The sequence below is a fragment of the Zonotrichia albicollis genome, chromosome 2 (genome assembly GCF_047830755.1).
Source record: "Zonotrichia albicollis isolate bZonAlb1 chromosome 2, bZonAlb1.hap1, whole genome shotgun sequence".
Lineage (NCBI taxonomy): Eukaryota > Metazoa > Chordata > Aves > Passeriformes > Passerellidae > Zonotrichia > Zonotrichia albicollis.
The window spans coordinates 34,782,102-34,807,249 of record NC_133820.1 but is presented as its reverse complement, the minus strand read 5'-3'; the positions used below and the strand labels follow the sequence as shown (position 1 = coordinate 34,807,249).

Sequence of the window (25,148 nt, the reverse complement as noted above, 5' to 3'; positions counted from 1 at the left end):
CCGCGGCCCCGCCCCGCCTTCCCGCCCTGCGCGCGCGCACCGTGCGTCGTCACGCGCGTGCGACGGGGGGCGGGGGGAACGTGAGGGGCGGGTCACGTGGGCGGCGGCCGCGGGAGCGCCGTGCCGAGGGCGGGGGGGGCGGCCGCTGTTCGTCTGTCTGCCCGTCCGTCTGTCCGACCGCCGCAATGCAGAACGTCATCAACACGGTGAAGGGGAAGGCTCTGGAAGTGGCCGAGTACCTCACGCCCGTGCTCAAGGTGCCGTCCTGCGCGGGAGCCGGGATGGGGAGGGGGGACAGCCATGGCCGCCCCCGCCTGCGGGCGCACTTCCCTGCATGAGCCCCGGGAGGCGGCTGTCGGTGCCCTTGTCGGCCGGGCCCGAGGAGCGGCGCGGTGCCGGGCGAGCCGGCCCGGCCATCGGCCCTCATCCCGCGCTGGGATCGAGGAATCCCGGCTGGCGCTCACATCCCGCAGCGGGGGGAGCATCCATCTGGGAGGGGCGGGCCTCTCGAAGAACAGGTGTTGCTGCTCCTGCTTCTCAAGGAATGACTTAAACGGGCTGCCATTTTCTGTAAAAAGTCACGAAAGTTTTACGTGGTTGTGTGTCCAGGAATTGAAATCCGAGCGTACAGACAGGCTTGAGCCTGGTTTCAGGAATTGTGTTTCAATGCTTATTTTGGGTAAAGGGCAACTTTTTCAGCTGACATAAAACATCCAAACTAAAACAACAAAGTTAGCCACACCTTTGTTGTGTGAGCAGGTTTTACATAGCCAGCTTATTCCTGTGTCAGAATTGCAGTATTAATATACAAGCCTCTGTCCACCAGAGTAGCTGAGAATAGTAGAAATGCGCCAGTGGGCCATTATAAAAGTAGGCAGCACATCTGTTATAGGCCCTGTCACTGCATATTTAGGTAGAAACAAATTATGGTTTTCTGCAGTTGTGAGACTACATCCCATTCTCTGCCTCTTATTTGCAAACAATTTCTTATATAAACCCCAAATCTGTATATGAGTGCTTAACTTGGCAGCAGTTTTTTCATTACTGATTTTGATGCTTCTGCATGCTTTTGAGAAAAACTCTTGTTTATGACAGCAGTCTCTCTGCCTGTGGCTTTGTGGCTTGACCTTTTATGTGCTTTGCACCCTGCAGCTTACTTCTCTGGGTAGATAGCCGGGACAGTCAATTATTAATTGAACTTGTCCCTCTGCGGTGTTTGAGATACTCTTGTCTGGTCCTAGAGTTGCCCACCAATGTGAAATGTATGGGTTGCAGTGAAGTTGTGCCATGGGAAGATGAAGTGAGTTGTTCAGTAGTACAATTGTTGTTGCACAGCTGGTGTAATAGTGGATGAATTCTTGTGTCCAGATGGATTACTGGGAAGAGGCAGGAGTAGAAACTTCCAGAAATGGAAGGTGTTGATATCATGTGTGTAAGTTCCCTTTACAAGGGGGAAATAAATACTCCAACTGGGTAATTTTTGAAAGAAACTAGACCTGTGTCTCTCACAATTGAAGAATTTACTTACAGAGAAAAATGAGCTATTTACCCTCAGGGAACAGAGGATGGATATTTGACATGTTTTCTTTCTGTAATTCCAGAGACACAAGTTTGTGCATGTTTCCTACTGCTTATGGTTCATTTTGAGGGGAACCAGTAAGTTGTCTCCACTATGGTGTTGCTCAATGTGTTATTGAGGATTCTGAGTTTTATAGCACTTTGATTTCAGTCACCTAGGATATACTAATGTTTGTAGAGCTGCTATTTTCCTTATCTTTGCCTTGTTCTTAAGCGTTTTTTCCTTAGAATTGAGGCGGAAGGGCAGTAATCAGTACATATGAAGCAGGTGTGCTCCTTTCATTTTCTGTAGCACAGGTGATAGCGTACACTGCGAGAAGCAATGCGAATAACCAAGTTTGGCTGCGGCTGCTTTTGTTCAGCGTTTTCTGGCTGGTTGAATATGGTGAGGTTGTGGCTGGGAGCAAGACATGTTCAGTTGATGCTTTTAGGCTAGATAGGGGGGAAAAAATAGGTTCCTTAGGGCAAGAAGTCAGCTGTGCCATGGTGGAAATTGCATTCTCTGTCAAAAGCTGGTTTTGAATAGCTCTAATGCTGGGGAACAGTAGGATACCTCGGTACTTGAGGTTTGTCTGAAGAAACAAACTACCAGAAGTCAAAACATAATACACTTCATCTAAATTTGATTATAATACAAGATATGTTATCTTTAAGCTTCATAAATGTTGCCTTTAATGCTAAAGTACTTAATTTCTCTTACACAGAATAAGTCTGGTGTCTGCTCACCATGTATTCTATCATCAACAGAACTCCCCACAACAATATGCAAAAACTGAAGCTTCCATGGGGTTCATGATGAAAGCACAGAAAAAGACATTAAAAGAGAGTATATTACTAAATCTTTGTATTTAACTTTTTCTAGCCCAGAGAAAAGTTGGTTTGGTCTTTCATTCATGACTTTACTTAACTGCAAAGCCTCATATTGATGCACTGCAATGCTGTTCAATGCCTAGAACTCTGGAGTCCTTGACAGTCTGGATCGCCAATTGCAACTGATTTTCTGTTTCTTACTGGCAAATGTACTACTGAGTGCCAGTCATCTTTTCTTCCTTGTTGCTATAATTGGCAGTAGCAAAAACAATTATTTTGTACAGGTGATAATTTTTCATAATACCTCATATTTTGCAGCAAGTAATTCGTTGTATACTATAATATAAGTTTCCTGTCAGTTGTGGCAGAGGTTGCCTCCAGGCTGATTCTTGGATCTCTGGACAGAACTAATTCCAAAGAACTAATTGCAAAATGAGAGTAGAGAAGGTGTTTGTCTTTCCAGTAAAGTGGATTGTGTTGATTTATCAGCAGTTCTCAAAATTTCTAAACTTTTCTCTTGCAGGAGTCCAAGTTCAAAGAAACTGGAGTAATTACACCTGAAGAAGTAAGTATATAGAAACTTTAATTTATTTTGACAGTAATGATGCATTTTTTAATGCAAAACGATCAGGTTAAACAGATCATGTCTTTGCCAATTATTGCTTCTTGAAACAATTTCCATAAAGTGAAATTTCTAAGTAGCCTTTTTTATTCTACAGATTGAAGTAGATCAACATAATTTCTCCTGAGATGGCATTAGGCATCTGAATGTGAGATGCTTCTTTCCTCTATTATGCTGTGAAAAGATTGTAGAGAAGCTGGGTCAACAGCTCCATTTGTCATGGGAGTTCAGGACTGAAGTGGGAATATATTGGTTTTTAAAATCTCTCTTCTGAGGAACTTGAAGGGGAGCTTTTATCTTTGGAGCAGTCTTTGTTTACTTCTATTTTTGTTCCTTCCAAGGCTCTGTGAAGATCATTTCATATATTTCTCCACACTGTGTATCCAATGATTATTATTTTTCCCTCTTCTTCTCTATAGGCTGTTTTAGGCAAGTTGTATTTTGAATTGCTGCCAAGCAGTTGTATTTTTTAAGAACTCTAATACAAAGAGCAGCAAACAGGATTTTTTCCTGGAACAGTAAGAACACTGACTGTGTTGAGCTATTTTAATTTCTCCCTTACACTTTTTCTCATATTGAGGTGCTATTGATCTGCAAATACTTCATCTTTACAGAGTTCTAATAAAACAGTATCAAGACTGTTTGGTAGAACGAAAGAAAAATAAAACAATAAAAAATCGTCCAGATGAGGTGGAAAAAAAGTGATGACTGATGTAGGTAGATAATGTGGACAGAGGTATTTTTCCCAGCATTGGTGCCTCTATTTTTCTGCTGTGATGCCCTGCAAGCAAACACCCATTCTCTCCCTCTGACACAGAAGTAGCACACAGAAAAACAGGCTTAGCAACATGGTGTTTTGTTCTGATAACTGTATGTATGTGTGTCCATAAATATTCATATATGTTAAACAATAATGCATAGTCTTTATTGTATATAAGCTAGAATAACAGAGAAAGTCTGGACAAATGCTCTACCAATACTTAATCCCTTTGTGGTTTATGGGAGAAGAATTTGCAGTAGCATTTTAAGAAAAGGCACCTTCTGTAGAACATAGCAAGAACCACACTGTATTACATTAAACAGTTTTCAGGCTTTAAACACCACTAGGAATGTGAATAGTCCGTGTTCTCTGTGTCAGGTTAGATGCTGCTGGGATGAATAAATTGGATCCTTCAAAACAGTAGTCAAGGGAACCAGTTATATAGGAAGATTAAATTTTTTGATAAATTTAGATGAAGCTGGAGCATGGATCTGCTGATTGTCCCTCTGACAGTCTATATAGGAATGATTGCTAAAGAAGAATAATGACACTAGGATGATGTCTTTGAATGAGTTTGGATTTCTTGGGTATTTTAGTCTGAGACACTAACTGGTGTATAGATTTTTGTGGGATTCCTGTGGCTTGCCTCTGAGAATGAATAAATTAAGGCTAAAGATGACTCATTAATCAAACTCAACACCTACTCCCTTTTTTCACTTATCTGTGCACTTGATTTATTTTCAAAAAATTCTTGCCTGTCATGAGTTCTTACTAGTTAATACCTCCAAAAGATGACATCTGTTTTAATTATCTGTGTGAATACAGGGAAATTGTGAAAATCATTCTCTTCAGGACTAGAAATAAGATGTCCTAAAATTGATCTCCTTCCACTTTCTGGTACTGATTTAGATATGTTGTAGCATCAGTGCTTGAGAAATAGAAAGTGAAACCAACGAGACAATTTTTCTGCCTAAGGTGAAAAAATGTAGATGAAATTTCAAATGCTGTTTTAGGGCTATGTATCTGTTAGACCCACAAACTACACTGTTTTTTCATCTTTAGTAATATATTTCAACATTGCTGTCACAAGCAGAGTTCCAATTCCTTGAACAGAGAATTTTAAATAATTCTGGAGTTTCATTTATGTTTACTATGTAAGAGATAAGGAGTTTTAAAATTTCCATGTGTACTGAGAATCCTTTTTTAAAGGATTCGGTTTTGCTGGAGGTTTCTGATGAAAATAGGTGAAAGGGAAGCACTTTTGCAGAGATTAAGGCTGTTAATCCGTGTGCACTGTGGTGGTTTCTGCTGTGCTGATCCGCCTGCCTTTGGAGGACTCGGTGAGGAAATGGCTGTGACCTGCTGCGAGCCTGTTACATCACACTGCAGCAGCTCCTGGGCAGCTGGGGAGGCTGCTTGTGTAAACTCGCACTCCAGCGCAAGAGAGCACCTGTAGCAAGAGCTGTGCACCTCATAGTCCACAGGGACTGCTGCAAAGCCCACAAAAATCACTTGAGTGCAGGCTTGCCTTCCTCAATTTACATTTACAAAGACAAGCCCAGAGGGTTAGGCTTTGCTGCATGAATTTTGAGTTTGTACACAAGTCTAGCATGACATTGCTGGCAAGTTCAACATGACAGTATCACTTTGAAATAGTAATGCAATTTTAGAACAGGCTTCATCTTTGATACTAAGAACAAGCAGAGGGAATATTTTTAAAACCTATTTATTCAGAACAAAGTTACTGATAAGATTTTTAGTGTGCTAAGTAAGTGGTAATCCATTTTTAGTTTACATCAGCAATCAGCTATCACAGTGATGGTCATTATATAAAATCTGTGCTATTTATTTCTTTGTTGCAGTTCTCTGATTCAGTGGATTGATGGTCCCACTTTTCTTACTGCAAAAATGTTTTGAACAAGGAAAGAGAATTAAACTTTTTTTTTTACATTAAGCTCTTTTTTATCTTTGCAAAAGTTTGAATAGTGGCGAATAAAAATAATTTCTTTATTACAAAGTAAACAGTCTTAACAGGTGCAGATACTATTTTGGTTCTTACTAGACTGGCAGGTAGTATCACAGCTTTTGAAACACTGAATTTGCTATGGTGCTTACTAAGCATGTCAGGTCAAGTTGATTTAATCTTTGCTTTTTCATGGTTAGCTGAGATACAGGGTTGAAACAAAGAATCAATCTGATTGAAGCATTTGTTAATTACACAGTTATTTGGTCAAAGGAATGTGGAACTGAAATACTAATGCTGAGAAGAAAATTGAGATTGTTGCCTTTGGCCATATGTAACAGTATTTTTTCTTCCTGCCTTAACAGTTTGTTGCAGCTGGAGACCACTTAGTTCACCACTGTCCTACTTGGCAATGGTAAGGAAAATTCAAAGAATTGTAGAAAGCTAGCATTCCTGTCTGTGCTTTGGTGTGTTTCCATTGAATCTAGTCATACAGTTGTCAGAGCAGTAAGTGTACTTTTCCAGTAAAACTTTTTTGATGGCTCTATAGAGCTTACTAATTGCTGTATAGCAGTAGTTGAGATGAGGATTTGCTTGGGGATTATTAGTTTGTTTTTCTAAGGGTTTAGGGGAAATAATCTGTTATATACTGTGAATGCTTTTAGTGCTTAGCTGCAGTAGCAGCATTTCTCCCCAGGTTTGTCTGGGTGATTGAAAAAGCAAAGGCCCTGTGCAACTGGAACTGCCGGGCCGTAGCTGTAAATGGTGTATTTTGACAAGCATTTGCTAATAAATGTATTCAAGTTAGCCCACAGCAGTTCACTTTGTGCAGTGTTTGGCCTTAGAAATGCCTTCTGTTTAGTGCACAGTAAGGGTGCAGATAAGGTGCTTTCTTATGTTTTACTGGTGTCCTGCGTTATGAAACTGCTTGTAAATGAGCATTGTTTGTGCAGTTGGTGTCATCAGGGCCTTGGCTCTGTACTGAGCCTCGAATTGCTGAAGGAAAAATTACCCCTTTGCCACCTCCTTCGGGGAAAACATGGTGTTGGGTCTGGCAGCAGTTTGGAATGGGCTATTTAGAATGTTACTCTTATTTCAAACCAAAAACCACTTGAGGTGAAGGCAAATGCTTGAGTAATGTGAAATTAAGAGAATTAAGAAATTAAGCACTAGTGACTATGGACAGATTTTGTATTTATAGAGGTCTATTTCTTGCTTTTCTGAAGCTGCTTTCTTCAGGCATTTGCTACTTTGTTGATGCTGATCCTAGAAAATTGTATATAGAATAGATTATTCTGTCAACCTATCTTTGCTTGGCCATCTCAAGGTGAAAGTTTTTGAGGCATAAAATGGTTTTGATCTCAGAACAGTTAGGGGTGGCCAAGCTTTCTGACACCATACCAAATGTATGTAGGAAAGAGTAAAGTCATAGCAAACCAATTCTGAGAATAGGTCAGGAGGATTATATAAAATGTTCCTGACACAACATGAAAATAGAAGGGTTCTTTTGTTTGCAGTTATCAAATTCTCAAATGGTGCACTTTATTTTACAGGGCTTCAGGAGAAGAACTAAAAGTCAAAGCTTATCTGCCAACAGACAAACAGTTTCTGGTAACTAAAAATGGTAAGCCTGAAATTTAAATATAAGTGTTCTTAGAATTGACAGTATGGTTGACTGTGCTGTCAGCTCTACCAATTGTATTGATAGGGGAAGCAAATACCTCACACTTCAGATGCTCTCTTTGCAATGTTGAAGAAGTGTTTCCTGCACCCCTTAATGCTTTTTCTTAAACCACTTTATAGTAGAGCTTTATATGAGACATAAAGCTTGCCTTGATGAAGTGACCTTTGAACATTATTAACCTCTTTGTCTGTCTTTGCTTCAACTCATGTTCAGTGTCTAAAGTGAAGATACGTTTATTTTCCTCATTCCTTTGAAAACTCAGGCTACTAAAGTGTTCTCAAAATGTTTTTCATAGTGACACTGACACTTCTAATTCTAGTATGTAGTTAATGTCAATGCCCTTGTCAATTAGAATCATATAAATACAATCTTGAATTAATTTTTTTCGGCTTCACAGTTGTGTTTATATAGTACATATGGTGATGACTTTTTAATGGATAAGAAGGATAACATTTTGGCACAACTATGGGGAAATCTTTCAGATTTTGTATAAAAATATGTCAAAGCTATTTGATGAAGCATTAGCACTAAAAAAGCCTGAGGAAATTTTTGCCTGCAGAGGATTGTATTATATACTTTGATTTTCCTTGCTTGCTCTTGGAGTCTTGCAGTGCACTATCATGTGAAAATTACTGCAGTAGCATTGGACATTCTCCTGACAGGGACCTCATGGTTTGATAGCCAACTGATCTGCTTTGTTTCTTTTCCTGCCTCTAGTGAGGTTCTTTGTTGCTCTGATCATCTTGATCACATTCCAAAATAATGTGCTTCCTGCTGCTGGTGCCACATGGGCCTCCCACCTGAGTAAAAGTGGTGGGCTGTAGTTGAGACTGGGAAGCATCCTACAAGACCTCATTTTAGAAGTCTTTGGATGACTTCACTTTGACTTTCACACCTCTTTTTATCCCTTTCTGAAAGGTTAAAGAGCAGTTTTCAAATGCTGCACTTCATGCAGCAGATCTATTTGTCTCCATGTTAATAAAAAAGGAAGGAGGATTTTCTACCTAGTTTTTGTTTACACTACTGGAAAATGCCTGCTTTGCCTTGATCAGATATTCAGTCTTTCTTTGACTATTTTCTGAAAACATTATCTAAATCTCTATTTAAATGGCTCTGTAATGCATATGACAGAAGTTATTCTTAATATCACATGAATTCTGACTTTCTAAACTTCTAGATGTTAAATTATAATTAGACATACCTAATGTATTGCTTAAGTAGCTGCTGCAAACTTTTAGCACATTTCTAAAGCCTAAATGAGTTTGGAAAACTCATGAAAATCCAGGCAAAGTTGTCGTTAGTTGTTTACCAGTATGAAGAAAACTTACAGGTTCTTTCTAGTTGTTAGCAAATGAGAAATTAATTCTATTCTAATCCTTAAGAGATTGGATGAAACTGCTATAATACTTAACAGAAAGATGAACTTCTAAGGCTACAGCAATCATTGCATTTTACATTAAGTAAAATATGTGGTACAGCATATCAGCATATTTTTGGAAGTTCATACTTTTGCATTTGAAATACAGCCTTAGGATTCCTGAAATGGAGATATATGAAAGATTGGCACATTTTAGAAGGCCTTGCAGGACAGTATCATGCTCCGGTCTGATTTTGTATAACAATGACTGACTGCGTTCTTTTTGTTTTGTCATTTTTTGTAGTGCCGTGCTATAAAAGGTGTAAGCAGATGGAGTATTCGGACGAGCAGGAAGCAATTATAGAGGAAGATGATGGTGATGGGGGATGGGTAGACACTTTCCACAATGCAGGTATTCAAGGTCTTGCTGCAGGCTTTGCACTTGGCAATCTGATTTTCAGTTTCCACTCTTAGAAAGTAAAATCTTTTTTAAATACATGTCTGTGTACCAGTATGTAGTCTGGAGGAAATAAAGTTCCATTATCAGCTACCCACCTGATTGGTACACGATGTTTGACTGTGTGTCTGTATATGCTTGAAACAGGCTCCTTTTTGGAGATGATGGCACTGAAGTTCTAGGAAATTATTTTAGAATATGGGCTGTGTAGTGACTCATTCCTTAGTAAGGAAATCCTGTGAAGAAGATGTTAGTTTAAATTGTGGATGCCGTACTAAAAAGAAACATGTTAAGTTCAGAGATGAGAGTGGGAAATGATCCTATTTTACAGTAAGCCCTTAAATGAGCTTATGTTTATAAAGAAGTCTGAAAAATACTGTTTATATGAATCTATCTCATTGGCTTTTCTAGTGCAGTGTCTTAAAAGTACTTCTGTTTTTTTCTAATTGGCAATTATATTAGTTTTAATCTGTTTCATGATTTTCTATCCTTTAGTGATGTTTTCTCCACCATTTCCAAAAGTACTCCTCTAAGTTTTTACTTTCTTTGGTGTAATTTTTTTTACTGTAAAGTGGAGAAAGTTCTCTAAATAGTTTGTCAGGGTGGGGAGAAAAAGGGTTGGAGATGATGCCTGTTTTTTCTGTAGACATACATTTTTCATCATTGGCAATTCTTCAAGGTATCATAGTTCATAATTTAATGCTCCCATACCAAAGAAATAATTTGAAATAGCTTAGTCATGTCCTTGAATTAAGTGTGCAGTATCCATTCCTGCTGTGAATAGACTCCTTGCCAGGTTTTTCCTTTTAGAGTTGACTGGTTTGGGCACCATGCAGTACAGCACAGCTGTAACACCCTGGCTAGACCTTGCCAGGTCTCTAAATGCTGTCAAATGAGATAAAATCTGTTTCCACAGCTGAAGAGTTGATCAGATAAATATACTCTGTCAAAGCAGAATCTTGGCGAGTATCCCAAAAGGTCCTGTGTGAGGAACTGCAGTAAGACTAGAAGGCTAATGGGGAGGATCTCAAGATTGAGCACTTCTATGATTTGGGGTGGTTTTATACCCTCACTTCTCCTCAGCCAAAAGCATTGAGTGCTCTGCTACATTTTGCTTTGTCATTGCTTTCAGGAAGCTCAGAAATACTCATAAGTGCCTGCCTTCTTAATGAAGCTGAGTTTCATTGTTGTGATGTGAGTGCCTCTCCTGAATTCACTTTTATGCAAAAATACCTTAAAATGGAAGTCCAAATTCACAGATTTCCGTCACGGATTTTTTAAGACATGGCAGATCTGTGCTGTGGTGCTCTGTGTTACTGGCATGGTTTGCTTAGGGATGTCCAGTGCTGAATGAACAGCCTCTCACGTATCAAGGTTGCTGAGATGTGACTTGGAATGATGAGACACTGCATTTGAAATCCTTGCAAACTCTTTCTATGCTGTTCTCTAACCAAGAACGAAGCTTTTTTTAACACAAACTTCCTGTTCAATTTACAGGTATAGTGGGTGCAACAGAGGCAGTTAAGGAGATTACACTAGACAGTAAGGTACTTGTTTCTCAATTTTTCTGATGCTTTATTATAGACCTGAAGGTAATAGTAATTTTACCAGTGTCAATCTAATACTCCTGTACTCCCTGTGAAAGATTAAATTATACTTCGTCATTAATTGTTTTGCAGATGTACATTGACCCTCAGAGCCCGTGATATTAGTCTAAGCATGTGCATCTCCTTATTGCTGTGTTTATTGCAGCATTTGTCTTTTTGAAATGTCTTTAGCCAGTGTGGTCCTGTGCCAGGCTTCTACAAACTGAAAATGAAATTCTCTTAACACTGATGTCACACGTTTGTGTTCCAAGACATGAGTGTTTGGAAATCCAATGTAAAGAAATTTTCGTGTGGAAAGGTAGTGTGGGAATGTAAAGTATTTCTTTGTGATCTTCAACTATAGCAAAGCAGACTTTTAGCACATTGGTCCAGTTTGACAGGTTTATGCCCTTCAGTTTAGAAGAACTTTACTTGTTTAAATGTATACATGTTATGAAGTCCTCAGTTTCTGCATGTTTCCAAAAAGTCACTTCAGCAGGAAACAAACCTGAAATTTAAGTCCTCAGGAAGTACTTGAAATGCAAATGTATTGGCTATCATGTTTAAGAAACATGAAGAAAGTCAGAGAGACACAAAATGCTTTCAAAGATGAACTTGTATGGGGAATTCTGTCCGTGTGCTGTGAGCATCCAAGAAGCTTTGGATTCTAAAAATTAGGGGGAAAAAATGAGCGACCCTATGCTACTGCTTAATTATAAGCAGCTCAAAATGCTATCCATTTGATGGACAGTGAAGTTCAGGTATTCCAAATGACTTTGCTGAATATAGTAAAAATACTGCTTTTTTCACAAACCAGTAACATGAGGGTGGAAGAAATACTCAAGGAATAACTAAAGTTTATCACTTTTTCTGCAAAACACAATACTTACAGAATGTTACTTTGATTTATAACTCCTCTTGTGTGTTTTGCATTGGATTTTATTTCCGTTGTGTGTAGAAAAACTTGCTTGCTTTTGGGGCCAGTCCAGGAGGACAACTCTTTCCTGCTGATGTTCTGTTTGACAATGCACTTTGTTACTTAGTTTCTTATTGGTTTTCGTGGTTTGGATTTTTTAAATGAAAATCAGCCACCTCATGCTCAGAATTAGAGGAGCTTCTAACTGTAGTAGTTATTAGGAATATTCTAAAATCTTTATGAAGTCTCTGTAAATTAAGACCTTTACTTTCTGAATTTCTTTGGCATTGTCTGTCCATTGGATTCTATGCTATGCAAGGCCCAAAAGTTACCGGTGGGCTTGTGCTGTATTTGTTTCTGTTAGACTGTAATTCTTGCATTGCAGAATTATATCAAAATGTGATACCTTTTGTGACTATTGTGTTTTAAAGCAATTATGGACAGGGCTTACAGTCTGGGCAACTAGGTGACACTTTTAGTCATATAATAGAGTTTATGTAGTCCCACAAAGGGGAGGGGGTTGGACTCGATCATCCTTATGAGTCCCTTCCTTGAGATGTTTTATGATAACTGCTGCACAGTTGGCTGTGGGTTAGGACTTAAAAAAAATCTTAACCTATATGTTTAGTCTTAGCTGTTGAGCTATTGCCCTTGATTTGGATCTCTTGATTGTTTAACACCATGGTCTCTTTTCTTTGTTTAGTAATTAAATAATTCCAGATTTTAAAGTCAAAGGAAAACTTTTTAAATGGGGTTTTGATGTCATACTAGGTCTTTGAAACAAGAATGAGTTATTAAGCAAATATTTGAGTTCAGTGTAGTCATGTTTAATATTTCAGAAATTATCTTTCTGGCTCACTGAATGTGTTGACTGGACTTAACACCTTCAATTTTTTAGGGCTGTTAGGCTATGTAGATGCAACAGTCATTAAAGCAGTATTTTCAATTTAACTTCTAAAGGATAATCTAAAAATACCAGAGTGTTCAGCATCTTGTGAAGATGATGATGAGGAAGATGAAGGAGAAGCTGCAGATATGGAAGGTATTTCCTTAACTTGGGTGGGACATATTATATTTCAGGTCTTTAACTAAAGCAATACACTCTAAAACACCAATCATTCTTTGCAAGGAATTCATGCTGAAAAATTTCAGTAGGCCTGTGCTCTTTAGCATCCTTTGTATGATTTTATTGATGCATGTGTGCCAAACTTGTGTGCCAAAAACCTGACTGAATGTTAGTGACTGGAAAATTGTGTAGCAGAACAGATCTAAGAGAGTATAAATTAGGGATTTAGCTTCCTTCCAGCTTCGTACCTACACTTAAACTCAATCTGCCTATATAAAATCACTGAAATATAGCTCCACCTACTTACTGTAGTCTTGGTCAAATTTGTGTTAAAAAAGGGATAGTCTGGTTTGGGGATTAGGAAGGTTATCTGAATAAATCTTCTTTAGATACATGTAGATTTTTTTAAAGTAGTTGTTTATGAATGACAAATATAATGACTGGCTACAAGCTGAACACAGAATTTTATGGGTCTTCTTTTCAGAGTATGAAGAAAGTGGGCTATTGGAGACAGATGATGTGAGTGAACAGTTCTCTATCTTACGTGTTACAATATAGGCACAAGCAAAACAAAAATAATGATAAATGGCTGAAATAACAAGATTATGAGTAGTAGGGTTACTGAGCTTGGATTCCTATGGATTTGTCTCCTGCCAATCTGCTGCACTAACTTGAACCCTTGGGTCCTCAAAGATTTTTCTCACGGAAATTTTCCTTGGTTTTGCTAATCCTTTTTGCTCTGCTTGTACACACAGCGCTGTATTCACGAGAAGTTAAAAAATGCAGTGGTGGTTCTTGGGGCTTGCACTGGGAGGATGAGTGGCCTGTAGGTTCACTAGATTACACCAATCCATCAGACTTTTATAGAGAAAACAGAAGGCCTCATTATTTGTGGTACTATGCTAAGGTGTTCATGAACCTGCACAAACTGAGACCTTTGCCTTCTGAATTTCATAGGAATTGTCTGTTGTTTGTGAAAGAAGGTGGGGAGTGTAACAGCATAGCTGCCTACTTCGTTAAAATCAGACCTTTTTTGAAAAGTAAAAAAATATATCCCCAAAAATAAAACAAAAATACTTTTTGGGGGAGAAACTGATGCTCCTAATATAGAAATAAAAGCAAACAATAATTTGGGATTTTTTTGTGCCCACTTAAGAACATTATTAAAAGTTTTACAGTTTTACATAACTACTTAGGATGGGAAAGGAGGGAACTCAAGCAAGATTATTCTAATCTTGTTATTTTTACCTTGAACCAGGCAACGCTTGACACACGACAGATTGTAGAAGCTAACAAAACTAAAGTTGATGTTGGAGGGGAAGATGCTATTCTACAGACTAGAACCTATGACCTCTACATCACTTATGACAAATATTACCAAACTCCAAGGCTCTGGTTATTTGGATATGATGAGGTATATCTATTTTGGATTTTTCTCCTACTTCTGTGAAATTAGGCTCACTGTATCAAATAGACTATTTTGTTGCTTATTCACAATAGAAATGTAAAGAAAAAAATGGTGAGAAAACCATTAAGCAGTATAGGCTTGTAGGCAGGACTTTTATTGCACTTGGAATAAGTTGGAACGAGTCACTGAAAACTGCACATGATAACACATTTTGAAGGAAGCCACTGGTGTTTTTGTTAGCATTGTAGAACTGGTAATTACCCCAGTAAACTCAGTCAAGTAAGCAGGTATGTCTTTTCATCTCCTTCTGAAATAAAGGAATATATAAATAGTTCTTCCCTTTAATCACTACGTTTCTTGAGTTAAAGTTGGGTAGGGCCTACTGCTCAAATATCCAGATGGGATACCCAGTTGGTTTTTAAATACGTTGACTACACCACTCAAAGGAAAATCTGTGCAGTACTATTTTTATACCATATGGATTTTAACACAGTTCTTTCACTGTACCTTCAGAACATTTATATTTTAGATGCCTGTAATTTTGGGGGCATCATCTGTTACTGATGTTAGAAAGGAGCAAGATTCTTTGTTAGTAACGCTTTTGTTCTCATGTTCCTTGTTCCTCTCTAGCAGCGGCAGCCTTTAACAGTAGAGCATATGTATGAAGATATTAGTCAAGATCATGTCAAAAAAACAGTGACCATTGAAAACCATCCTCATCTTCCTCCACCTCCCATGTGTTCAGTTCATCCATGCAGGTAAGTCTTTGTTTCTGGTCTGATACAGCCTGCAGATACAAGGCACTTCACTGCTCTTGTTAAGGGTTTTTTCATGTCTTCTGGACATATATCTACAATTGGCTGCTGTAGAGGTCTGTTAGCTTCTGAGGCAGTATAAAAGGAAATGACCAGCAGTTATCTGAGTTCATTCCAGTGCTCACTGCAGCGTGTTCTGCAGTTAGCACTGTCTTCTCTGATCAACTTGCTTTTTTAACTCATCTTCCCTATGTACTCCCGGAGGTGGCAGACTACCAGAATTCCATGAAATGAAGTTCTATCCTTTTGTCTGCTTTTTAGGGAGAATAGAAGTACAGTGTATACTTTTGACAGATGAAAAGGCTGTTTGAACATTAAATAGCAGTTTCTTGTTTTATGCTAACTACCTCCTGCTCCCCCTTAAATTTTGCACTGATTAATAGAGAGACTGTGATTGTCACACCGAAGTATTTGTTGAACACAACTGCAAAACACGGTTGGTTTTTTTGGGTATTTAGTGTTCCATTTTCCATGTTTCTCACCCAAGACATAGGGAGATGGTAGTTTGAGTCTTTGAAAGGTGCATCTTGTCTTAGATGTCAGCCCTAACATCCTTTTAGGTGTCTTAGTGATACAGAGCCAGTATCTGAAACAGTGTAACTCTTCTTGACGGTATGAAGTTCCTGGTAAAAATCTGGGCTTTTACCTTTAAGAAAATCCTTGTATGATTGCATGTTTAAAAGAAAAAATTTAGAGTTCAGATTGCCAGTTTAAGTTTACTTTCCTTTGACTTAAAAACTTGGGCTATCCATGTCACTAGCTGTGTGTCAAATAATCAACTTGTTGACCAGCTTGTGGTCATTTCCACAGACTTAAAGCATTCTTTGAACTCTGAGCTTCTGGCTTAGCATTTATTTGTTCATCAGTCTTTAGAGAAGAGAGCAAGGGAACTTTGCAACAAGTATTTTACGGCTAATTTTGGTCTGAAGAGGATATATATTCATGTGCTTTGTAAATCTGTATATCATGTTTCTTGCAGTTCACTGTTCATTAGCTGCTGCTTTTCAAAAGTGTTTGCCTTTGCCAAGCAGTCTACATACATATGGACAATACATATGGATAGTATTGAGCAGAGAAGCCGTTATACTGGGAAGTAATTTTTTTCCCTCTAGTGGTCTAGTTGAAAATTTTGGAGTAGTAAAATTTATTCTTGATCTTTAAATCATCAGGTTTAAGTCTGCAATAACATGAAAATGTCAGTCTGGGTGCTCAAGAGTAATACAAGAAGCAGAACTGGAAGAACTGCAAAGCAAATGATAAAGAATAGAACATAAAACAACATAAGGCCTCTGTTAATCTGTGGGACCACCACATGTTGAATACTGGAGTACAGCTCTGGTCATCTGTTCTGTAGTCTATGAGGTGAAAGAAGACTAAAACTGGGCAAGATATGGAGATCTGTGTGGGATAACTAAAGTTATATAGGTCTTTCCCATAAGAAAGGATTGAATAATCTCTGTCCCTTAATATTTGAAAAAAGCTGAGCAGGGAGTTAGGATATTGGTGACCTTCACTATGAATGACACAGGAGGTGAAGTAATAGGATTTAAGTTTTCTTCCACTAGTGAAACTGGTGGCATTGAGTGCTACTCTGCTGGAATTTTCAAAGCCAGGAAGGATTCATTTCTGCACACACCACCTAACTAAACTCAGTACTTATTTAAATAAGAGTATGTTAATGAAATAAAGATTTGTCAAAGTTTAAAGTGTAGTTACTAGAAGGGTTCAGAATAAGAAAGTCCCTGGGTAATTTCCAGTAGTATGCTAGAAATGCAGTTCTAGTAGTGCTTTGGACAGAGCATTTATGAGGTGCTTGTTCCAGCCTCTTTATTGTGCATGTACTATAAAATAGGAAGGAGAACCAGGTAGGTCTTTGGTTTGAATCCAGAAAGGTGTTCTTATGATTTGTACCTTGTATGAACAAACAATCTCAACCTGTTAGTGACATTGACTTTTTGCTGTCCGAAGAATTTTGGACAAAAAATGGATGTATCTTTTTTGTGCAGCTAGTGTTTTTGATGGAGTGTCAAGTGGGAGGAATGTAGGAGACTGACTGGGAAGATGATTAATAGGAGAAAAGGAAGAAAAAAATCCTGAAGCCAAAATTTAATTTACTTTCTATTTGCTGGGAGCCTTGCTAGTAAATTGGTTGGGAAGAAGCTCCTGTTGATGCGTATTTGGAGGGCACTCTAAGAACAAACAAAGATGTAGAGATATTTCAGCATGATAGCCGTCACTGACTAGGTAGAACTGTGGGGTTTATATTAGGCTGTGGCTGCAATTTTATCTGCTTAATTTTAGTTACTACTCTGCAGAGGTGTTAGCAGTGCACTGCTAATCTCTGCATTTGTGTTGAGTCTCTTCTCAGGTGAGAGCCCTGTGGTCATGTTTTTACTTCCTCTGAAGCCAGTGAAGTGCCAGTTCCTTTGTTATGTAGTCTACGCTTATGCTTGAAGGAATGGTTTACATCATGAGACTTCTTTTAGCTTTAAGCATGAAAGAGATGATTGATAGTGAGGTGAAACAGGTCTGTTGCAAGTCTTAAAAATGGAGGAGACTGTTGCCCTTCTCAAAGAGTGATATCATGGATCTGCAACTGCTTAGCACTGGGAAGAGTTTAAAAGGTACTGTTCAGGGTGTGAGGAAAGAGGCTAACAGCATATCTAAAATGGAGGTTTTAAGAATGTTTTCTTCCTTTCCAAGTAAGCTATTATATTTTTTTTTAATTGGTAAGGCTAACAGCTAAGAAGGTCTGGGCTTCTGGATAAAAACCGATAGCCAAACTGTTGCTTTGTTTTTAATTCAGCTAGGAGCTATGAGTGTTTAGTTATATCTGCTGCTGTTGCTTCCCTTCATGTTATAGAAATTGTGTAATGTAGGATATTTGTGTGATTCAAAACATTTTTATTGCAATGTGCATATCCTCGTGTCAGAGAAAGGAAAGAAATGGCAGTAGGATGCCACTGTCACTGCTTCGGATAACTTCTGTTTTGAGTAGTTAGTGAAAATTGTTCATGTTACAGCTCTTCTGTAAGTTGTAGTTCTTGTCAGCATTTTTATTGTACTGGGAGGAACATAGTCAACTTCCTCATTAATTGCTGTAAACTGCTTTAATCACAATTCTCAGCTTTTTCTTTGTGTGCTATGAAGGGACTATCAAACAGGTTAACTACTAAACACATTTACAATTAAATTGTGGTTTATTGCACTGATTCCAAGGACTTATTTGTCTCCATTTCAGAATAGTGATAGACTTCCAAACTTTTTTGCTTCTAATGTGCTCTAAATATCTGCAGGGAAAGATTTCTAGATAGCAGGATATTTTAGATTACATTTCTTCAAAAGCTATTTATTTCCTTTTTGTAGTGTATTTATATATTTTATGTTCATTCCTCCAAGTTTTCTTACAGAAGGAGCTGAAAACATGAAACAAACTTTATGAAGTTTATAAAGCACCTGCAAAGCTTTTCATGAATAACTGTATGACAGCAAGAATGACCATTACTCTGTGGCCATTATAGAATTTGAGGTACTGAAATAGTTCTTAGGAAACAAAAAAGAACAAATGTAATTAAGATGTATGAAGTTGAGTCAGAATGCAGTTAAGGACTTCTAATGGCTGCATGGTGACCTGTGTTCTGTGCCAGTAAAAAAAACAGTCCACAGTTATGCATAAGGTCAAAACTTAAGTTTTGGCAGTGGCTAGTTTCCTGCAGAGAAGCAGCTGTTCTTGGCACCTGAAATGGCATGTGTTCTGCAGGGCATCGTGGGGATCCAGAATTGGAATCAGCTCTGAGGGTTCGTTGACTTGCAAAGACCAACAGTAAATGACAAATGCTGACCTTTAATATTTCCCCAGACTTGCATGTTCCTGTTTACAGTGTATCTTGGTAACTTTGCAACAGCTTCCTTCCTTGTTTGCAGCCACTGGCAGCATGATAACTTTGGAGGTAATTACTAAATGCCAGTTGCTGGTCAGCTATGTAGATTGACATACTGGTATCACGACATGGTCAGAAAGTTATGCAAACTCAGCTTCCCACTCATCCTTCTTTTGAGCTGGCTCTTTGGTTGTTTTGGGATGGGTATTTTAAACTACTGCTGCTCACTTAGCTACAGTGCTGTGTAGATGCACAGTCATAGCCGTGTGTTATATCACTGGTGAAGATTACCTGCAGAATCCTCTGTTTCAAACGAGGTTGAAGTATACATAAAAGTAAGACTAATTATACAACCTGGGAGTTTGTGTTAAAGGTACATAAATAAAACATAATTTAACATACAGTAGTTCTCCCCTCTGATTTGATATGTTCTTCATCCCTTAGTTTATGGGATACAAGAACTGCTTTGAAAAGAAGAACATTACTTCCAAATTGTAACTGGTCATTAAAAGTTTTGAAGTCTTTATCATTAAGGATATTCCAAACTATAGCAGACAAGTTTTAGCACTCAACATTGAGTGATCTGTTCTAGTTGACTGCTCGTTGAGCAATGAGGGCTTTAGACTAGACAGTCTCTTCCAGCCCTGGCTATTCTGTAATTTTGTGTTGCATTCCCAGGATCAGCTTTTTGCACAAATACTGTGTGGTTGATAGCAGATCTGGGATGTCACTGATGAGAATGTAAAAACTCAGTGAGCTGAGAAGTGTTTATCCTTCCCTGTAGTGCTTTACAATAATAGAATTACAGGAAGAAACTAGCTTAGAAACTGTTGATTTGCTATAGAACCCAAGTTACCACCAGAGAAAGTTTCCATTCCCTAAACCATTCCTAGAGCAATAGTTCTGAATTGATGCAGGGTTGATTTAATCTGCCTTTCCTAGGAAACTATTAATTGTTTTAGTGTTTTAAACCTCTTCAAGGCTTACAAGTTTGAGTGCAGCAGAAGCAGCTAAAAATGATACAGCAGTTTCAGAGGCATCTGGGAACTTCTGATGCCTGGCTGCTGATCAGTATTACCTTCTAGGGACTTACTTGGGGACTTTATTGGCATTTAGCATTTGAAAGTTATACTGGTGTCAAGCGGTATGCATTCACTATAGTGGCACTCTACATTAGAGCATGCATTTGACATAGGGCATTGAGTCTACATTGTAGCATACCTCAATTTTGGCTTTCTGTGGGAATGTAAGGAGCTGTTAAGCAATGTTACATTCGTCATTTAATGTTAATTTTCAGTTACTGTTGCTGTTTTACTTTCTCAGTAAACTGAAAATTTCATCTTGCTGCTTCTGAACCTAATGGTCCAAAATTATTTAATTTGCACAAAACCTATTCATCCTGATGAAGAGGGAGTTGCCTCTTCCTTAAAATGTTTTGTTTCTGATTTGTTTTTCAGGCATGCAGAAGTCATGAAGAAAATAATCGAGACTGTTGCAGAAGGTGGGGGAGAACTTGGAGTTCACATGTATCCTTTTTCATTATTACAGAGATTCTTGGACCCTTCTTGCAGTGTAATGTCTGTTACCTTTAGGGTCATAAGCTGAAACACAATTATGTGTGAAAGCAGTGAATAGCCGTTTGGGGTAACACTTGCTGGAGTTCTGGCATCAGCTCCTTTGTGCAAACAGACTCCATTAAGTTTTGGGGGGAACATGAGGTGGGGTATGGCAGCAGCACTGAAGAGGGCAGGTAGGTTTGAAGGGACAGCATTGAGCCCTTGATTGTAAGGGTGTGAAGGAGGTAGCTGTGAGCATCCAGTGGAAGATGCCAGTGTAGGGAGGGTGAGACTGGAGGTTCACAGACTCCATCCAGTGTGTAGTCACTGCTTAGCAGAGCAGCTTTTGTATTCTATTTTAATCTGAAATTAATTTCTGAGAGGTGTAGAGGTCCCACTATGCTCTCTTCTGCGTGTGAGCAATATCTTGGTAAAACAAAACGTTGCTGACAAAAAGCAATGGAAATCACTTAAACCACTCTGAACATCAATATCAAATGCCTCACAATTAAAATTTTCTTTCAGGAAGCTGAGTGATCTTAGTTATGCTTTGTAGTAATCAATAGTATACTTTCTGACTAGAGCAGCCTCCATGATAAAAGCAAGGTATGTCCTTTCAAAATAGTGTTCTTTGCTGCTGTAGGGCAAATAAGCAGGAATTACTGAGCAGCTAAAGGTCTTGAATCAGTAAATTCTCATTTACTGTATGAGTTGAGACTTGCTCAATTTGTGCAACAAGCAACTGGAACTGAACTGGAAAATAACTTGTCTGTCATGGTTGTTCAAGTCTCCTAGTCCTCAATAGTTGCAGGTAGCTGCTTTTTTTTTCTTGTGTTTCTTTTTTTTTTAATCACTTAACAAATTGGGACATTTTTAGCATTTCTTTGCTCATTTTCATACATCTTCTGTTTGTGAAGAAATGGTCTGTGAGACTGTTATGTCAAAACAATTGGGTTTACTTACATCCAGTACCAATGTAACTAAATTGAAAGTAGTGATTTCTATTAAATTTTTAGTTTCCTATCTGCCTCTTTCCCACATGGACAGAGACTTTAGCTTGTAATTATTCAATATACTTCAGACTGCAATTCAGGCCCAGCATGCCTTTGAAAGTGACATATACAAGGGAACTTTTCTCTGCAAAGAATGTGACTTCTGCTTTGTTTTGCTGGATTTCTAGCTATAGAACATTTTCCTTAATAAGAAACTCAGGTACCTTCTTATTTTCTTGAAATTTGTACAGGCGGTCATTCCAACGATAGAATACGACTACACAAGGCACTTTACGATGTAACTAAAATAAGAGATGTGTTCCTCTAATTATCAAATCTTTTTTTAAATAACCCATCCATGTCACTTATACAACATTATACACAATTTCTGTAACTAATCTTTTATCAACTTGATGCATTAAAATAAAATGTTCCATTACCAGCCTTTTTAATAAAAATCTCTGTGTGTAATATAAATAAATCACTTTCATTCCAGTACAGATGCTGCACTAAGAGGTGGGATTTTTTTTCTCCATAATTCCTTAATTTCCTTCCATGAGATTATTTTCATGTATGTTGGAAACTGAAATCTACTTTTGTAGTAGAAGCCTAATAGTTATGGCTTCGTTGCTGATTCCTAAAAATGTACTTTTTTTTCCCCATTTAAATTCACTTGGGAGCTTTGTGGAGGGATTTTTTACAGCTATGAATGGTTATATTTCCTCTAGCTGGAGGAATATTTTAAAAGATGAAAAAAATAAGTGATTGTCTTGTTAAGAAAGTCTGACTTCAGCTTTAACAAGTAACTGTAACTAACCAGTCTCTTTGAAAGGTGATTTATACTTGAGCAAGACTAGAGATGGAATATTTGAGGAGGCAGAGGAAGGATATTCATTATGTGGTCTGTTTCTCTTGTAGTAAAGAACAGTCTTATTGACAAAAATACAGCTTGAGGGTGAAGGAAAAGATTGCTGAGTCCGAGCAAGGTTCAATCTTGATTATTTGTCTGCCTCAGCTACACTAATTGCCAGTCTAACAGCATGGTTCCCTCCTTGGGATGAACATGCATGGAGTTGTTTGTGGATTCAGATATTCCAGAAGCATCCAGGCTTTAGCAGCCAGTTTCTGCCCTGTAAAATGTAAGGTTTATATTATTGAAACTTGGAGGAAAGGACCATTGTGTCTCTGTGTATATATTTGTGCATATATTTATAGTCATTAGATTCACTTAAACTGCCTTTCAGGAAAGCACTTTTGTCTCCCAAGCATCCATCTTGCATTCTGCAAGATAATCAGAAGTTGGGTGTCTGCAGTGGACTAAATTTACTGGTGGATAGGAAGATTGGTCCCACTCCTGGCACAGCTGGTCCCTGTTTTGGCTGTCCTTTGTACCATGCTCTTACATGGGAACACATAATCAGGTTGTGTGTTTCATGCTAAAATTGACTTTCCTCTTGATATGTCGTTACTTCCTCTTTTTTGGACATATCTTAAGCAATGTCTATGTAAGTGAAGAGTAATGCTGGCTGAAACCTGTTAAAAATTTAACCACACCCACTGAGTCATGCCATAGGAATTTGCCTAGGAGGCTAATCTCAAAATGTGTTTTGGGCTTTCTGGTAACAAAGGAAGCAGCTGTCCTCCACCCAATAAATAGGGGAGCAAAGAGAGGGAGTATGACTTAAAATAACTAGTAGTGATGTATATTTTTTCCTTTGATGCATCAGAATATTTTGAAACTTCCTTTTCCCTTAAAGGTATCTGTTCTCCTGTAAGAAGGTAAATTAGTTTCATAAGTCTCCAGTAAGTTAAGTTATAAAATACCACATTCTTCCTTGTCAGGCTTTTGATGAAAGCAAGTGGTATAATTTTTTTTATTTTAATGTATAAACCAAAGGCAGCCTTTTTCTCTGACCCTAACAGAAAAAGAAGCGCAGCAGAACTGAAGAAAACTTCAGTTTTCTGCCAATGGCTTCCATCATCACCGTGATATTAGATACCTTATGGCATTTTTAGCCCTGCACTGTCTGGTGTTGCAAAAGCCAATCTGTGGTGACTAAGACATGGTGTTCTGCTTGGCTGCTTATCAAAGTGGCTGTACTTACAAGCAAATTTAATCTGAGTGTACTTGTAGCAGTTGTACTGTACCTTAATCCTCCTCTTCCTCTGGGATTAATGTTTAAAATTCCTGACAGAACCAAAGACTGCTGCTGTAGGAACTACTATGAACATTTAAACACAGTAACTTCAGTTAAAGTTTCTGTCAAATCCTACATGATTATTAAGTACCTGCATTTTGTGTTGGCATCAGAAGAGCTTCTGAGGCGTTCTGCTCTGCTCACTTTCCTACAACACACCTTACAGTTCTTTTGGCTTTTTGCTTGCCTTCTGTTTCTTGATCTTGGACTTTGGGTATGTTCTTGTTTATAGGTGCTGCATGCAGTGAAGGTGTGGGTGAAGTTTTGATTCTAATGACTAGGCAGAGTGAATGAGTTATGATGCAAAGGGAATAACCTCACAGAGATGTAAAATAATGATCATCACAGCCTATTGTCAAACTTCAGATATCTAGTCTTCAATGTACATGAAATGTAAAAATAGCATAATAATAGTAAAAAATTTTTAAATACCAATAAATACTTGCTTCCAATAAAAAATTCGTGTGGAAGATAAAAATCAAAGCAGTAAGTGTGGGAAGTGCAGTTCTGTATTAGTATTTCAAAAGTCTGATCAAAGCCTAAGCTACAAGTAATGAAGGATGGAAATAAGTGTTAAACAAACGGGGCAATTTCAACTTTGTCCTTCTGCGGCAGCATTTTTAGGTGTGGGAAAGTAGAGTTTGTTTAACCAGCTTGCTAAATAACAGCCTGAGCCATTGCTAGAGAACTAGAATACTTTGAATTTGTGTTGTAAAGTCTGTAGGGACACTTAAAATTCAGGGTCTTACTGTGCTAAGAGCTTACTGATTTCATGTTTCTTTCTGAAGCATGCCTATCTGCTTTACTAGTGAAAAATAACCTTTTATGCATGTAACTTGCAAGATCTGGTTTAAGTCTATTATTTGGGGAAAAAATTATATCTGGATGTAGAAAATTCAACTGTATAAAGGATGAAAAATTTATTTCATTCATAATATCCTTATTGTTGGAAGTAGGTGTGTACAACTTGATAAGAGGCTCTCTCTTTTTTGGTAGTCCAGTTTCAGTTGCAGCAATGATTTATGATGAAAAGAATATTAATCTTCCTAGCTGCAAACTCTTGCACTGGTATCCTTGCCGTTGTTCTCTACAGAAAGAAATCGAAGATGAATATGCTGCTAGACTGACTTAGCATGAGGCCAGCTGCTCCCATGGTGCATATCAATTGTAAGCTTGGGCAAATAAAGAAATCTCTTAGTAAAGAAGACAAACTGGAACACAGAGAACACAAACAATGAGTAGGAGAAAAATTGTTTGTTGAGTCAAACGGAAATTTTTCTGGCAAAAATTAAACATGTGGGAAGAAAAAAATGGGCTTCATTTGAGTCAGTCCAGAATTTTAAGTGAAATATCATTAACGCAGTTTTTGAAGAGAGGAAGCTTGTATATTCTTGTTAGTTCCTTAAAATGAGTTTTTTCAGACCACAAGCCAGTAGTTTTAGACAAATTCGTCAAAGCACTGAAATTAGGTTTTACAGTGTTAAGAAAATAAACATGTT

General features: G+C 38.1%; 1 protein-coding gene across 1 annotated transcript; it reads left to right on the top strand.

Moving 5' to 3' along the window:
• Positions 1 to 67: 67 nt before the first annotated feature.
• ATG3 (autophagy related 3) lies at positions 68 to 21,949 on the top strand. Its single transcript, XM_005486159.4, has 12 exons — positions 68 to 257; positions 2,912 to 2,953; positions 6,099 to 6,148; positions 7,287 to 7,357; positions 9,079 to 9,186; positions 10,729 to 10,778; positions 12,694 to 12,775; positions 13,284 to 13,318; positions 14,058 to 14,213; positions 14,838 to 14,965; positions 20,361 to 20,429; positions 21,672 to 21,949. The coding sequence occupies exons 1-12, from the start codon at positions 186 to 188 to the stop codon at positions 21,751 to 21,753; spliced, it is 945 nt and encodes a 314-aa protein (XP_005486216.1). The 5' UTR covers positions 68 to 185; the 3' UTR covers positions 21,754 to 21,949.
• Positions 21,950 to 25,148: the final 3,199 nt, after the last annotated feature.

Bases quoted from the DNA above. Each gene is read 5' to 3' on its own strand.
- ATG3 (XM_005486159.4), top strand. From the start codon at position 186: ATGCAGAACGTCATCAACACGGTGAAGGGGAAGGCTCTGGAAGTGGCC. The intron at 7,358-9,078 runs GTAAGCCTGAAA...CATTTTTTGTAG, and splicing joins GTTTCTGGTAACTAAAAATG to TGCCGTGCTATAAAAGGTGT. The intron at 20,430-21,671 runs GTATCCTTTTTC...TAAGAAACTCAG, and splicing joins GGAGAACTTGGAGTTCACAT to GTACCTTCTTATTTTCTTGA.